We start from the raw sequence: 17,134 nt of genomic DNA, 5'->3' as shown, positions 1-17,134 counted from the left end.
TCAAGGAACCTTGTGAGTTTCTGCATCAATCCTATTTACTTTTGAACTATGACACACATAGAATGATTCCCACAATTCTGTGATTTTAGCCATATATTCAATATTGATTCCAGAGATGAAGAGATAGAAAAAAAAATCTGTGTTCTTTGGCAGTGCATTTTAAACTACAAGAATACTTTTCTTCCACCAGGATGTCCCAGTAGATTAACACAGTGATGAGTGAGGGCATTCGATTTCCTGTCACTAATTTTATTATAGTACTTTTAAGATAAAGTAAATTCCAACACAAGAAAGTAAATGTATCTGTATATATATAAGGACAGTCACCCACAAATGTAACCATAGTACAGGTTACATTTGTACAATAGTACAGGGCTACTTTGTAGCCCTTCATTCTTTCTCTTTGTTCCTGATACAGGTTACAATGGGCCTGAAAAGTGGAACACCTTCAGAGCGTTTACTCCAAGAAAACCAGCAACTTTCATGCAGAATTTCAGCCTGGAGGTTCTCACTTCAGATGCTACATCTGTTTCCAGCTTGCTCTTTTTACATACTCATGTGTATCTATATATGTTGACATACATGTATTAAGTATTTTTTTGAAAAAAAAAAAAAAAACAACAAACAAAACAAAACACAAAAAACACCTAAAACACCTAGATGAAAGGGAATATATACAGATATTTCCCCTCTCCTCTATTGCAACAAATCAGCAATCCCTTTGAATCACATAAAAAGAGATGCTTCTCACCAAATTCTGAATAGCTTAAAAAAATTTAAAAAATCACTTTTACTGCTTTGAAATGAATCTGTTTGATATGCCTCAAAAAGAATTTCATCAAATTATTTGTCTGCTTTTATTCACAGATATTTTCACAGAACAATTGCATGGAATTGCTATTTCACATTTTTTTTTTTCACAAAAATTACTGTATCACAATTGGCATGTTTGTGTCTTTCCATGATCTCATACCTTTATGTAAGCAGGCAGACATGGTCACTCCCTTACACTGTGCAAAAAAAAAAACCAAAAAAACCCACAATTTTCTCTGCCTATATGGATAGAAAGATTGCCTGAGCCATTCCTTTCATTTTGGTTTCTGAGTGGCCTTACATGTATATTGACAATGTGCTGCCTCTTAAGTAAGCAGTTTTTGAAAAACAAAACTGGTAACAATGAATCATACCCTTAAACATAGACGGGGGAAAAATCGCACCCAATATGCTCTATTTAATGGCATATGTTTTTATGTATGCATCTCTAGAATAATTAAAAAAAAAAAAAAAAGAAGAAAAAGAAAAGAAAACAGTTCTGTCTGCATAGCTGGGGAGGATCCGCTCTTTTGGCTCCTTTGACCTTTTCAGCTATGGAATTCTAAAGGGAGTCTCTGAATATAAGAAAAATCATTATTTCAAGTTCTAAACAAAACTGAGTGTGCAGAAAGCAATAATGATGAGTTTTGTATGAAAAAATACAGTATTTTGTTCTAGAGGTTATTTTTGCCAAAAAATGCAAAAGAAAAAAAACACATTATAAAAATATGAAGCTAAAGGATAGGGCAGTAGGACAGAACATACAACACTACAGATATTATCAGGCAACAGAATATAGAAGCTGCTTTTTAAGGCTAGAAATCTGCACAGACATTGCACAATAATTCTAGTGCATAAAATCAAATGTAAACACAATAGACACTTTGGCTGTGTGCTGAAAGGACAATTCTTATATACATATATTTTCTATTGTATTTAAACATATACAAAAACTATGAAAAAAATAAATCTAAACAAGAGGTAGGTCTACCTTTGATGTTGTGTTTTAGTCCTCCTTTATTTTTCATACATGTACTACACTCTGCCACAAGTGATCATTCTGCTTATGCAAAGAGCATTTTATGATAAAGGTATGGCTTACAGTACAGGAACTGTCAAAAGAAGGCATAGTAGGAAAAAAAATATATGTCTACACTTAAACTGCACACTCAACACCAGGAAACATATGAAAGCAATCTCATTTTCCAAAGAATCAGAATGAAATCAACTGAATGTGAGCCTGCTTGGTGCTCAGGACCTTTGAAAAGGTAGGTTGTTTAAATATAAATATGGGTATAGAAGCCTAATTTTAGGCACTTTTTAAATATCTTGACCACGGATAAAAGGCAGCACTGTTTCAGAATATCTGTCTTTGATAGTCCTCAAAAAAGGTAGGAGGTCTGGCAGGGTAAGATGAGTGAAACTCTCATTATGTTTAATCCTTCTGCTTTCTTAACATAATGAAGAACTAGTAGCTATTATATTGAAAGTGCTTTTTTCTCTGGAATACTTGATTTTCTATTGTTGTTCTGTTATTGTAATGAAAAAGTGAATGAAGTACCTATTTATTCTGTGCTTTCACAATAATTTAAAAGAGAATGCAGAGACAGCAGTAAGTTTGTATTTTATGTGAGAATCAAGAAGTCAAAGATGTTTTACAAGGCCTCTAGCTTCTGAAAAGAAAGAGGTGGTATAGAGGACACTCAGTATCTTTCAGGTCAATGTCCTGCTGGTCAGCAGGTCACAGAACAGCAATTAAGTTGCCTTCAATTCCATTTTTATGAAAAGATCTAGGGAAGATACCAAATGAAACTAAAGGACTTGGGAAGAAATTGGGGCATTTAATAAAACAAAATAATGTTTATCTGTAGAAGACAATAAAAAAATGTTTTCTTAGCTCTCTCCTTCCAATGCTGCCTGAATACAATCACTGTAAAAGAAGATAATCATCTCTTTTGTTACACCTTATTGTTTGACAGGATGTGTTAAGCTTGTGTCCCTAATGACTACAGTAATACCTGCTGGTAAGGGCATATGAACATCTGAATGTAGCCAACAAGCTACTCATGACTCGTTTCTTCTCTACAGATCAATATGAGAATCTTATGGATCAATTCATTTCCTTTAGTGGAGCAAAAACCAGCATGCTTCACAACAAAAGGCAGATATAACAAGCAGCTGTGATACTTACATATAATTCCTCACAAAGGAATGAACAAAGAAATGTCTTTTAAAAAATATGTCAGTCTTCATTATTTTAAAGCATAAAATTCATACTCACATCATTCGTTCTGTTCAATTCTCTATGGGAAAGTATGACCCAATCTGCTAGAATATTTATGTGTTTGGTGAAAAGCACTGAGGTTTCGCTTCCCAGCCAAAAGGTTTTCAGAAGAACCGTCTGTGGCATTACTTGCTGGTGCTGTGAATTGGTCTCTTCAACCAAACTGAAAAAAAGAAGCAAGTGAAAAAAACTAAATTCTTTATGCCACTTTGATTACTATAGTTACTAGACAGAAACCTTATCTTCTGTCAAAACATACAAAGGTTTGGCAATTTTTAAGTATGGAAAGATCAGACACAATTTCTGATGAATAATAAGTAAAATAATGATGACTATTACAGTCAGACTGAAGAAATTCTAATACTGTGCTAATATATAAAGGCTGCCAGAGCAAAACCAAGACTTTTTTTATATTTCATAAACTAAGGAAAGATAATTATCTCCCTAGTGAAAGGTAACACTTAATTGATTTTTTTTTTAATCAGTATGTTCAAAATACTGCTTGTCTAACTTATGGAATAGATATGGAAACATTGCAAAGCTAAAAATGTAGCTTTACGGGCAAAATTCAATGCTTACTGAAACTTGTAATATAGTGAAATAATAAAGCTGTGAAAAGTTAGTGGTCTTAAAGCACAACTAGGAAAAAACAATGCCAATTACAATAAATAAACTGAGAACTGAGAAATATAAAAAAATGTTAACTAATATCATCTCTGTGAAACAGAATATTATCACAGGCATACAAAAAATCAGGATACATTCTGCTGTAGATACAAAAATCCACATTAAATTGTGAAAAAGTAATAAAAGTGTTATCCTGTAAAACCCACCTTTTTGTCAGAAACTCTACTTCAGCTTTTACTAAATCAAAGAAAAACTTCAATAATGTTTTGTGAACTATTCTCTGTTCATCTGCTTTTCCTGAATCTGGGGCTGCATGACAAATGATTTTACAATAAAGGCAAGACCTGAAAAATAAACACCAAAAAATCCATTTGTATGACAGAAATGATAGTCTGATTTATTGGCAAAGAAGGCAACTTTGACTCTGGACAATTTTGATGAGGAAATGCCTTGCTCCCCAGCAACATTTATCATTTTAAAGCCAAACTTTCTGGTTTTAAAGCCACATTTTCTCCAAAAACTTAAAAGATTTGTAACTGGGGCCTTGTTTTGTAGATGAAAATTGCGCAAACTAAATAATTTAACCACATTTTCTGTATTTTTCTGTCCCACTGATTTACTGATTTTAACAGAACTTCTTGTAAATCCTTTAATTATGTGGCAGTCTTGCAGTATTTCATAGACTTAACATCCATCCTATAAACAGTTCAGAAACAGTTCACAAAGTTGTTTGACAGGAATACAGTTTTTGGTCAAATGTAGTGCTTGTCTGACATGATAGAGATAATTTTGAAGTAATGAGTGCAAAATTTTACTTGCTAGAATTTTGACTATTGGAACGAACATGCACATACACACACAAAAAATAACAGATATACAACTGCTGGGTATCCAGAGACTGCCAAAAGGTAAGAAAGGATAAAATATTTTACATATTTTCTCATATTTAAATTCTCTTCCATTAAAATGGCACAATGACATGTTCCTAATCAAAATTGTTACATGTCCAATTATGGTGATTCCAATACAGCGATTCAATGCCCTTGAAGTACATAGTTACTATGGTCTACATTTACATGCTTCTAATCACAATTGTACCAAACTATTTAAATATTACTTATGATTTTATGACAGTAATAAGAAGTGCTGGTTTTGTTCCAACTGCGTGAAGAATTAATTTATGTTGATATAAGTTACAGAGAATGAGTTCCTAAGCTAAAGCATCAACAAACTTGCCAAACAGCTATATAAACTAAGTCCTGTATTTGTACATGTATAGGAAGTTTATGATTAAAATCAAAATAGAACATGAAGCTTCATGCTTGCCAAGACAGGACTGGGCTTTGCCTCATAACTGCAGATATATTTGTGTATGTACATATATACATATACACCAGAACAGCAATAATACATAATCGCAATTTTGAAAAGTTTAAAACAAGAAATCATTCTTCAAAAAAGGAGAACAAACACGTCTTTCTGTTCCAAGATACACTTCTACCTGTGACCTAACAGATACCGAAACATAGCAGAAGTCCAAATCTCAGTTACAATTCTAGACATTCACATACAGTTAACCTGTTCTGGTGAAGATGTGACTTCAGTATAACAGCATTACAAGCCTCCTTCTCTCTCCCCAGATTTGGGGAAACTTTTTATCTGGAAGAACTATTGCATCTAATACAACATTATTTTTTTATTTTTATTTTTATTTTTTTTTTTTTTTTACCTTACAAGCATCTCTACAAATGACCACGTGCCATTCTTACAGATAGGACACTGAAGAAAATCCAAATAATATCTTAATGTAGATGGGGATTTCCAAGGAGGATCACATTGGAGAACAACGTACAAAACATGACGAAATTTAGCAAGAAATACTGCATCAGTATTTCCCTGTAACAAAATAAGAAAAAACTATTAGCTATAAACTGGCCAAGTATACAATATGATTCTCGCATGACCAAAAGGAAAATTAAAGTAAGTTACATCAGTGAATCAACAAGCTATTTATTGCATAAATAGAAGCAGAAAAAAAACAAAACAAAACAAAAAAACAGAATTTACAAACAAACAAACATAAAAACAATTAAAAAAAATTGCTCTAGTGTGGTATTCCAGTTGAATAAATCACTGCTTAGAACAAACCTTTTCTATTGAGCTTTCTACCTGTTGCCTACAAAGTTTAAAAAAAACCAAAAACAAAACCAACCTAACTTGTTGCACAAGGGCTGTTTCTACAAGCAATGAAAAAACTCTAGGTTGGTTCTTTCACAATATTTAGACTCCCACATTCATAGTTTTTGTAAATTAATAATAATAATATTTTAAAAAGTATTATTTCCTTTTCAGATTGCAGTAATCCTAAGACATTGATGAATGTGAAGTGTTAATGCATCACTTAAAACTGTAAGCATACTGTCAGAAGAAAAGATAGTATTTCTTGCTTTAATACTTATAACACTATAGTCTTTTCTAATACTTTAGCCTTCAGCTCTTACCAACAGGACATGTTCTAGAAGAGAATGAAAAAAATGCACAGGAGGTAGAGAGTACTTCTGAACAGCTGCAACTTCTGAGATTACATCAGGTAATAAATGCTCTTCAATTAATCCTTCAAATATGCGCCAAGCAGTTCCAGACAGGGTGGTATTTTTAAGCTAGAAATGAGATATCTTCATAAGTAAAAGAGCAGCTTATGAACTAACTTACAAACCCAAGACAGAACAAGAACTAACATGAAGTCTCTAAGTAAAATGTTAGCAATATAATAAAATGGAAGAACATTATAAATTACAACAGAACTTATTACTTACTTATTGCCTGATCCAGTGAGCTGCTGCCATCTAGAATGGAAATACCTTCACCTTACTGCTTATGGCTTTCATTAACAAGAAAGTGCCTTACAGAGTGTGCCTACCTCCTAGGACCATCTGAATGCATTTACCTTTTTAAAAAACAAATTACAATTCACACACTCCTTAGCTTGTCTATAATTTATTCTGAAAAGGTATGCACAAGAATAAGTGTTAATGCTTCTAAACATGCAAAGTACATCCTACAACATATGACTGGAGCAGTAAGATAATCAGTATCAGCAAACAGCTAACAAAAATTGAACAAAAATGTAAAATCATAAAATACATCATTTATAAACTTTATAAAGCTACAAACCATGTAACAGTTTTATCTCCCTAGTGCTGCTCCTATTACCATGACATGTCAAAGAAGCAGCTAATGCTACAGATAGTACAGGTATTGATCCCAGTGGACTTCAAAGCTCTGAAGATCTTCTTAATGGCACAAGACTTCCTTCTTATTCTGTGCCACTCATGACAGTGAAACACTTAATTTTGCAAGCTTTCAGAGGGCCTGGAAGAATCTATAATGGCTTTCCTGGAATGCTGTATCTGCCCTGTAATTTCCCTGTTATCGTCTGTACTCTCAGCTTTCAAAAACTTTATTTCCTCTGACTACCAATATCAAAGAGGGGATATTGAAGATCTCAGCTAGATTGCTATTTACTTACGTCTTTCCTCTAGTCCAACACAAAGCTAAGATGCATAAGCCAGTTGCAACCATACTGCTGTTAGCTTCTGTTTTGAAACCCAGCTATTTTGTTTCAATGTATAGCCTGAGATTCTGGTAAACTCAAGGAAACTGGGATAGGGAGCCAGCCACAACTGAAAGAAGCAGAGTCAAGAACAGTAGAACACCGAGCTGATAGAAGTTAAACAATTATGTAGATTTCTTAATGCTTTAGTCCCTTAACACCTGGTAGACTACCAACTCTGCCAAGAAACTTGGCTCCTAATGCATAGTAGGCAAAGCAACATGAGACATTCTATCAATTGTTTCAAAATTAATTTAAACTAAAATTAACACAGTCTTCAAGTCCAATTGTGGTTTGAGGTCATGGAGTATACTGCTATTAGCAAGAATTTCCAAGAAATGTTTTAAGAAGAAACAAAAACATTAAGACCTCAGATCAAACCTGAAAACAACAACAAAAACTTCTGAAAGAAATGACAATCATTGTTAAATCACAGCTAAGGTCTAAGTTACTGAGCTCCATCTTAGCAGCATTTAGTTTCTCAGCAAATGTTACATTTCTGAGATCCCTAAGGCTTGCCATTGCTATATTAACAATAAATAAAGATGCTCACCTAGACAATTTTCTTTTAATCAAATCTTTGTGCATCTGGCATTTGCAACTCACATTTATTTCAATTTTCTCATTCATATATGCGCTATTAAAACGTTCACTTTATTTCCTTTGGAAATAATAGTTGCATTCATACTTTTGTAATGCTAATTATATGCAAACAGTACATCTAAGGAGCAATCCTAAAGTGTTTAATGGCAGTCAAAGAACAACTCTGTTTTCTAGACTTAAAACATGTGAAGATGACAATATATTGTGCAGGGACAAGCATGTCACTACTGGCCCTCATCTGGTGATCGTACCAGCACATCTATCTATATTGTGACAGGAACTTATGTTTCTTAAGAATTCTGGTACTAGATGAAACAGTCATCATCCATGCATTATTTAAAAAGTACACTGAACAACAACAACAACAAAAAAACAGTTTTGGGAGACTGTGAGAGGCCTTTTGCATTACTTTCAGGGCAGGAAGGAAGAGGAGAACAGGTTTTCACCTTTTTTGGAAGCCATAAGGAAGGATGACAGAAAACCAATATAGTGGACTTTCTGCAGAATCCAGAGACACCTTTTGTAATGAGGGCCTTCAATAAGCTGTGTACAAAGCTGTGCTGGCTGGCATTCTGGCTGGAGGAAAATGCCAGTTTCTATGGAGCACTGCTAGGAGAAGCATTACAATTTTGAGCAGAAACAAATGAAAATGAAGGTCCATAGAAAAGAAGTTGTGTTTTATGTACCAAAATGCAGAAAAGACAATATAAAATAATAACAGGGAAGATGATTGATAGAACCAGCAGAAGCAAACTGAGATGACTGAATACAGTACAGTTCTAATCTGATAATTTAGTTTGTAGATTTAATTTTACTTCCTCTAGACTAATAGAAATACTTATTGGAGCTATATTGGAGCTGTGTTTAACAGCCACAAATATACTGCCTTTAGAAGAAACATATCAAATGCTAAGGCTAGCAACAGATACTCCACAAAGCAATAAAAGATGGTGTCAGGTTATATTTCAGAAAATAATTAGAATTGGGTTCAAAAATTCCAAATTTAAAGTTCTATCATCATTAAGAGTACCAAATAACAATTTGTTTTCAAAAGTGTTAAGAACCCTAAAGTTTTATTTCCCCATTAACTCACTAACCAAAACATGACTATTACAACTGTAGGACAATGACAAAGGCATTTTGGTGCTTATGTTTAAAAATATTTTTCTCTTTCCCTATTATATCAATACAAAGGAAACAGATAAAAAGATAATTCTGTGTAGACTGGGACCTCAATTACACACCAAGCAACTATTTACTTAGTATGGTTCACAAAAATGAGTCTTCAGCCACAGAAGAAATACACAAAGGTAACACATATGCTTTAAGTTTCCCATTTTAACATTTTAAATAATAAAAGTTATTATATAAAGTACAATAGCTCATAGCTAATATGTAAAATGCTTTTTAATTACTGAGATGTAACATTTCAACAAACATATTTAAATAATTTATTCTTAGTGTTATATAGAAAACGGAAAAATTTTGAAGTATTTTTTACTTAAGAGACTTTACAAAAAGACTTAATTGGTGCTGACCTGTACCTGATTTATGGCATGCATTTGTCTTAATGGGAAGAAACACGATAACTAAATAGTAACAAAGAAAAATAAAAGTCAAAGTAGTTATGAGAATAGGACTGGAAAATATGATTTATCCTACTTGTAATCCATACTTTAGTACACTCTGAAGCATGCATGATGATGCTTAAAGCTTATGCTGAAGTACTGCTTCTTTCTATGGTGAGACAATCTTTAGCTGAAGTCTGTCTCTACTAGCAAAAACATGAGAACTGCAAAAAGCAGAATATATCTTTTATACTTTAATATTTCAAAAATACATAATTTGAGTAATTTGTGACCCTAAAGCACGCTATGGCATCTCTTCTTTTCTTAGGTTATTAACAGATAGTGCTCTCTTAGCCAGCAGTATTAAAGGGTTTCTTCATAATAAGAGGGTGGTACTGGAAGCATCATAACAATGAATAAATTCACTAGTACCTGAATGATGTTCTTTAACTTTTCAATAATTTTATTAGACTTTTGGATAATGTAGGTATTTTAAAATATCTATCCAATAGCTAATTTGACAATAAAAGTATATTTACTTGACTGCATTTAAAAAAATCCATAAATGGAACATGAGTCTTAAAAGAATCCTTACCTTCGCATTATTCAACTGGTCTTTATGAGCAGATTTATGTTTAGCAGACTAAAAAAAAAAAAAAAAAGAAAGGAACAAAGGGAAAAAAAGGAAAAAAGGAACAAAAAAGGTCAACCTGTATACTGGATACCAATAAACAATGGTCTATAAATACTGTATTAATTTTTTTTTTTTTAAACACAGTAAAAACAAAACAATAAGCATAGCAATCTATTTGTAGTTCTTTTTAATATTTAGAGGGCAAAATTAGGAAATAAGGGATCAATGACCTGGGAGGAAAATAATATGGGCTTTTTTTCCTCCTCAGTTTTCGTGTTATTTTCTGCTTCTTTTTCATGCAGTTGTTACATAATGACAGTTTGATTAGATTTGATCCACTTAACCATTAAAATGTATTAGTGCTTTCAGGTTTTCTATGGCGAAATGCAAACTCAGGATACTCCTTGCAAGTTGCTTGTAATGTGATGATAGTAGGTGCAAAAATGTATTACTGTTACATTTGGTTACCTAGTGTTATGAGCTTAATAATATATTTTATCAGAAAAAGTCCTCAGGATTACGATTATTCTATCACTCATAGTAGTTTGAGGGAAAGATAATCCAATAAAAAGTGCTACTGTTATGTAGTTACTTTGGCTTTGGCTGGGAACTGGGAAAAGTTCCTTCAGAGTAGCTCATGGTGTGCTATGATGGATTTGTGACCAAAACAGTGCTACCCACAAACAGTACTCACACCAAAGCTTTAGCTCTTGCTGAGCAGTGCTGGCATATTTGTCAAGGCCAGTTCCGCAGGCTAGGAGGACGCAGCCAGGACAGCTGACCCCAGCAACGGTCTATACAATATGACAGGAAAAGCTGGGGGAAATGATTCTGATTATCATGGCATTTGTCTGCCCAAGTACCCATTAGGCATGACGAGCCCTGCTTACCTGGAAATGGCTGAGCATCTGCAGGCTCATGGGAGCTTATTTTGCTTTGCTTGTGCCCACAGCTTTCACTTTACGTATTAAACAGTGGGGTTTTTTTGTTTGTTTGTTTGTTTTGTTTTTGTTTTTATCTTAACCCACTGGTTTTCTTGCCTCTGATTCTCTCCCCAGTCCAGCTGTGGGGAGGAAGGGAGCTGTGTGGGGATCCGCTGCCTACTATGATTAGCCTGCAATAGTCCTATGCATGAGAAGTTAAAGATAGATTTATTTTTTAAAGGTCTGGAGGTTATGGTCTTGTTAAAACGTCACTGTATTTGACGGTGTATGTGTTTAAGCAACATTAGTCTTCAAATTGCCAGTCTTGAGTTTAAACATTTTGTACATTGAGCATTTGAATTGTTGAACTGTTTTGTTAGTAGGAGCTAATATTGATACATACAGTGGACCTTAATTTGCAGTTGCAGAATCAAGAGTGTTTTATGTAAGCTACTACAAGAATACTTACACAGTATCACCTGCATCAGTGTAATTTACAGCGATAATACACACTGTAATTACTTGCTTTTTCTAGAAATTAAATGCTGTTTTTAATTACAAATATACCAAGTTTATCAGGATATGTGACAGCATTAAAACAAAGAAATGATTCTTGCTCTAGTTTTTATTTGTAACAAAAAAAAACCACATCAATCAACAAAATTTTTGCTTGTTCTAGGATATGGCTAGTTTTAAAAACGTGTTAGTGTAATTTAGCTAGATAACAGGGAAGTCATAGGACGATTGTAATCCGATGTGACACTGTGTTGAACAATATTAGCTTTTACTGATGTCACATATTCAAACAGCCTACTATGTCTTTCATACACTTATGACTATCAATTACCACTACTAAGTTGTATTCTGGCTAGTGGCAGATGTAGCAAACATAAGCTTATTAAACATTGCAGGCTGAAAAGTTACCACTACTACTACAGAAGAAGTTAAAATATCTAGTTAAGCAGATTCAGCATCCATAACAGAAATTACATTTAATTATATATATTTTACATTTTATGCTGAGAAAGCATTAGCTGTTACTTACCTCTACAAAATACATGTGTTTTAACACAGCATTTTTCAGTTCGACAAGCTTCACATTCGACTCATTTTGGTCAGTTTCTTGTGCAGGCAGGAAATAGTTCATTTGGGTAACTTCTATATTTTGTATTTCCTTCTGTGCAGAGCAAAAAAAAAAACAAAACAAAACCAACCAACCAAACAAAAAAAAAACATTATGTTTACACTTACAGTGCTCTCAACTAATGTTGTAAAACACCTTTTATGTCCTTAAGACTTCCCATACATTTTATTGTAAATACATGTGTGTATATGCATGTTTATTCAGTTTTTCAAGGGTCTACAGCATGTGGCAAATAAACATCTGTGGAAATAGAACACTGAAGTTGCAGGCAGCTATAGCACGAGAACTACCAATATAAGTTTTCCCAGTTATTTTCCTAATTGACTTTAACTCTGTCCCAATTTCTGTTGTTGAAACAAGAGCTGTGTTAAGACATAACAGATTCTCTTTTTGGACTTTTCAGAAACAAAAAGTAAAGCCCACATCTTTTCAATTAGTTGAAAATGTAGTGGTTTTTTTTGTTTGTTTGTTTTTTAATACAGGTTTTCATCAGTTTGACTATGACCACAAAGGCCACTACAGTGAAATCCTTTCAGTTCTTGCCTTTAAGGGTGCACTAAGCTAGTAATTTAACATTTAGAAGTTGTGCTTTTTATTTTTAATCTGCACAGACTAAGACTAAAACATCTTTGTTTTAGGCTGTATTGAGTTTACACGTCAAGGTTTTGGTAGTGGGGGTGGAAGAGCTGCAGGTGTGGCCACTGTGAGGACAGACAGACCAGAACCTGCCCCATTTTAGAGCAGAGCCAGTTTCAGACAGCTTCAAATGGAGCTCTCTGCTGGCTACAACTGAGCCCCCAGAGGTAGCATATTTAAGAAATGGTAAAAACATTTGCAGCAGCTGCAAGAGTGAGAAATGAGTGAGAAGCAGCCCTGCAGCTCCCAAGGTCAGTGCAGAAGGAGGGCAGGAGGTGCTCCAGGTACAGAGCCCCGGGTTAAACAGTCCATTCCTGAAGGCTTGAACAAAGGGTAGGGCTCACAATGGAGCAGCTCGTGAAGGAGTGTTCCTGAGAGAGGTGTGAGGAAGAAGCAGCAGCAGAGATGACATGTTAGGACTGGCCAAAACCCCCATGCTGCTCCTGGAGGAGCAGAAGACAGAAGAGCGGGGAACGAAGATGAACATGGGAAAAAGAGCTGAGTAGGGCGAAGGTGGTTTTCATTTTGTTGTTTCTCACTATTCTACCCTGTTATTAATTTGTAATAAGTAAGTCTTTCCCAAATCAAGTCTGCTTGTGAGAGGAATTGATGTGTCAAGTACCTTTGGTAACTTGAAAATGGCTCTAAAAAGTTTTTGGTGAGCCAAAGATGAGTGTGAACTCAAGCCCTGCTTTGATGCATTAACTAGCCTTTACTTTTAGTGCCACTCTCTGCACATTAGTTTCAACATGCTTCTAAAAATACTTATATTCAAATAATTTATAGTACTATCTTGGTAAAATTTTGTGAATTTTAGTGTGCAGCCAAAAAAGCATCTAAAGTCTGTGTTTAAGTATGAGGATAGCTTCCTAGAATGATGCATATGGCTTTAACACCTTGAACCAGGAAAAAATGACACCTTATAGTTTCAAACCATTTATGACAGTCCCACAAAGTGTTTTAACAGAGGTTGATAAAGGAACAGTAACCGAAATACAGACAAAGCAAAGCATTGGTTCAAAAAAAAAAAATCACAGAGAAAACAGTCTGAAAGCCTATGACTACAAGCAGTTTCACTTTTAAAAATGAATACATTGCGGGTTTGCTTAATTTAGGATTTGATTTGGGTACTACATCATAAGACACGTGTGTCTATGGGAAGAAGTAGTAGTCAAATAGCAGGACTATGGATTTACAAAATTGGAACTTTTGGAGTCCTAATGAAATGTGTACCAAGTACTGCTAGAAGCAAGAGAAAAGAGCATGTTCATAACATTTTGTTAACATGCATTATGCTTTATCAAAAGTGTTGTGCCTATGTTTTACTCTTGTCCTTTTAAGAGACAGGGTCTTGGCAGTTTTCTGAGTTCTTTAGATGCATTTAAATAGAAACTGGTGCTTTTGTGTCCTCTGAAGTGAGTTACTTCAGTGAAATCTAGAAAAAAGGATGTGTGGAAGTTAATGAATCAGTTAAGATGGAACCCTTATCACAACTGGGATGAATTCAGGGTTCACGAAGATCAGTAAAAGGTGAGATAGTCATAAATACTTGACTCTCATTCCTCTATTAAACATAAATTTCCCTGAACAAGTATGATTAAGAAAGTACGCACTAGACCAAGATCCCACACTGCTGTGTGTTTTAATCAGCATGTAAACACTAAGATCTTTCAACCCCTTTCTTTGCCCTTTTGTAACAGCTTTATTAATCATTAAAATGAGGAGAGCAAAATACTTTGATCTGAAGAATTTAAAAGATTTCCAGAAGAAGCAGATACCGCCTTAATAAACCCACTGTTAGCTCTACAATTTTGCAAAGGCAGCATTTTTCATTTAGCAGTTGATTAAAATCATCCCTCAGTCTGAGGAACTGCAAGTCTAAAGGAATGTTCATATTGTGTACAAAACATGCTTAACAAATCCTCTTGGCAGGCTACTCTGTTCTCATATGCTTCGTTACAGAATCCTTTAGTTTAAATTGATTTTTATTTAACTTTGTCCTCAAGCATGGAAAGATCTCTCTGTAGTAATGGGGAGTTAATGGTATGCTTAGACAGCAGTTCATACATGTATTTTAGGAATTACAATTCTTGCAGCATCAGTCTGAGTACATTGACTGAAAAGGGAATATAGGTGAGAAACTTACGTAAAATTCCTAGTTCAGGAATAGTTTGAGTGAATTTCCTCTACCCAATAGAGTTCCCTCAGAGAATTCATATGGCAACCACCAATTCTTCCCAGCCATGAAGGACTACGAGCAAACTTATTTCTGAGTTAAGAATCTGAATCTTTTTACCAGACTGTAATGTTATGAATAGAAAGGTAGAATAATTGAGGTTAGTTCAGAAAAGAGATAATTAAATTGATTATGAAGCATGAGGATAAAATTAAAATATCTACATCTACACATATATATAGACAGATAAACACACAGATCATAGAATCATAAGGGCTGGAAATGACCTCTTAGATCAACTGATCCAACCATGATATACACAGTTGAAATTGTTACCAAAATAAAGAGAACAAAAATCAGTATTTTTCTTGATAATTTATGAATAACTTTCTAAACTGTTTATTTGATGGTCAGCTATACTGAAACTTCCTCCTGAAGTCTAATTCATTTTTTCACTAGTAACAGCATAAAGCAGGAGCCAAGAAGGAACATACAGAGCAAGAAGATGTATGCTTCTTTGGTGTCATTTCTACTGCTTTGAATCAAACTGCTTTGTGTTTGAATCACACTGCTTTGAGAAAGACAATTTTTCTGTTACAGAATCACAGACTGGTTACAGTTGGAGGTACCTCATCTGGTCAAACTCCTTGTTCAAGCAAGGCCACCCAGAGCAGGGTGGTTTTTGACAGGCCTAGGTGGCTTTTGAAGATTTCCCAGGAGGAGACTCCACCACCTCCCTGGGCAACCTGTGCCACTGCTCCATCACTTGCACAGCACAGAATTGCTTCCTGGTGTTCGGGGGGAACCTCCTGTGCTCCAGTTTGTGCCCACTGCCCCTTGTCCTGGCACTGGGCACCACTGAAAAGAACCTGGCTCTATCCCTCTCTGCACCCCCTGCTCCTGGTACTTATACAGATTGAAGAGATCTCCCTGAAATCTTCTCTTCTCTAGGATAAACAGTCCCAGTACAAGAAAGCTGCATTACTTCTCATCAGTTCAAAACATTCAGGGTGATCATATCCATCTCTATTATTAATGCTGCATCACACGCAGTAATCAGTAAGCTTGACATAAATTTTTAACAACAAAAATGAACAATTAATTTTATGTATGTTATTTAAATTTACTTACCTCAAAAAGGTAATCTTCTATATATTGCAAAGGGTAGCACTGATCTTCAGGGAAACGTTTTTCATTTTGCATAAGAAAGAATTTATTATGGAGAAATATATGAGTAATATCACTCCCCATATTTTGGGATGAACATATGGTTGCCTTTCCAGCTTGCAGAACTCTAAACAAACATATTTGGAAAGATTTATTTACTGTGTTATATTCATACTGCTAAAAGTTACATTACTGTTCACAAACTACAGAGTGCAGACATATGACATTGCCCAGCCTTTATTAGGAAGATAAAAGGGTGCTTAACAGCCTTGAGAAAATGAAGGAGCACACATAGCAAGACTGTCTTTATGAACTGCAGAGAGGTATTTGGTGATGCAGCCCCGCTCCATCCTCCATCATCAACCAGACAAACTTCACTCCTTTCTTGCCTGTGCATCTGTGGTACACCCAGACCTGAGAAGTACTCCTAACTAACTGGAATTTCAACAGAGGAGAATAGGACAGTACGTTCTCCTGCAATGAACTTACATTGATGGATAGCTCTAAAATAAAGTTCAGGGCTTGCTTTTACTGTTTTAGACTACAAATGTTACTTTTAATACTCTGCTTGTGATACAATGTACACTTTAACCATGGAATCCAAATGGGTAGGGAGGAAAAACAAAGTCTCAGAAGTCTCACACCTGAGTTTTTCTGTTCCTTTGTATTTGTTACAGTACCTATTAGGTGTTACAGTACAAATCAGGTCTTCAGAATTACAAGAAACTGTTGCATAGGTGTGACCAAAAAAATCAAGTCAGAAGAAAAAGGTCAGCCCTGATCCTTAAGCCATAGCTCATGGCTGGCTCAGATCACCCAACCAAATGAAATGATTCTGGCTACCATTTGGTATGTAACATACACAACATAAAGCAGTACTCTGAAAAAAGCAAAAATCTACGTACCATGTCTCATGAAGAATGTTTGTTTACTTAAGATACTAACA

The 17,134-nt window shown here is 34.7% G+C and overlaps 1 protein-coding gene across 4 annotated transcripts in view; it reads right to left on the bottom strand.

The window, feature by feature from the left end:
- The window catches only part of SLF1 (SMC5-SMC6 complex localization factor 1), a 39,056-nt gene that overhangs the window by 18,154 nt on the left and 3,768 nt on the right, over window positions 1–17,134 (bottom strand). For 3 of the 4 annotated variants that reach the window (XM_038169780.2, XM_038169778.2, XM_038169781.2), the window contains 7 exons: window positions 16,153–16,315; window positions 12,111–12,242; window positions 10,104–10,151; window positions 6,226–6,384; window positions 5,454–5,620; window positions 3,931–4,068; window positions 3,095–3,260 (listed from right to left, as the gene is read on the bottom strand). In XM_038169780.2, the coding sequence (XP_038025708.2) occupies window positions 3,095–3,260; window positions 3,931–4,068; window positions 5,454–5,620; window positions 6,226–6,384; window positions 10,104–10,151; window positions 12,111–12,242; window positions 16,153–16,315 (973 nt within the window). The remainder of the gene's footprint in view (window positions 1–3,094; window positions 3,261–3,930; window positions 4,069–5,453; window positions 5,621–6,225; window positions 6,385–10,103; window positions 10,152–12,110; window positions 12,243–16,152; window positions 16,316–17,134) is intronic. The other variant, XM_038169779.2, reaches the window with a different exon arrangement.

Source organism: Anas platyrhynchos, chromosome Z (genome assembly GCF_047663525.1).
Source record: "Anas platyrhynchos isolate ZD024472 breed Pekin duck chromosome Z, IASCAAS_PekinDuck_T2T, whole genome shotgun sequence".
Classification (NCBI taxonomy): Eukaryota; Metazoa; Chordata; class Aves; order Anseriformes; family Anatidae; genus Anas; species Anas platyrhynchos.
Note: the sequence above shows the minus strand (reverse complement) of the source record. Positions and strands in the feature narration are given on the sequence as shown.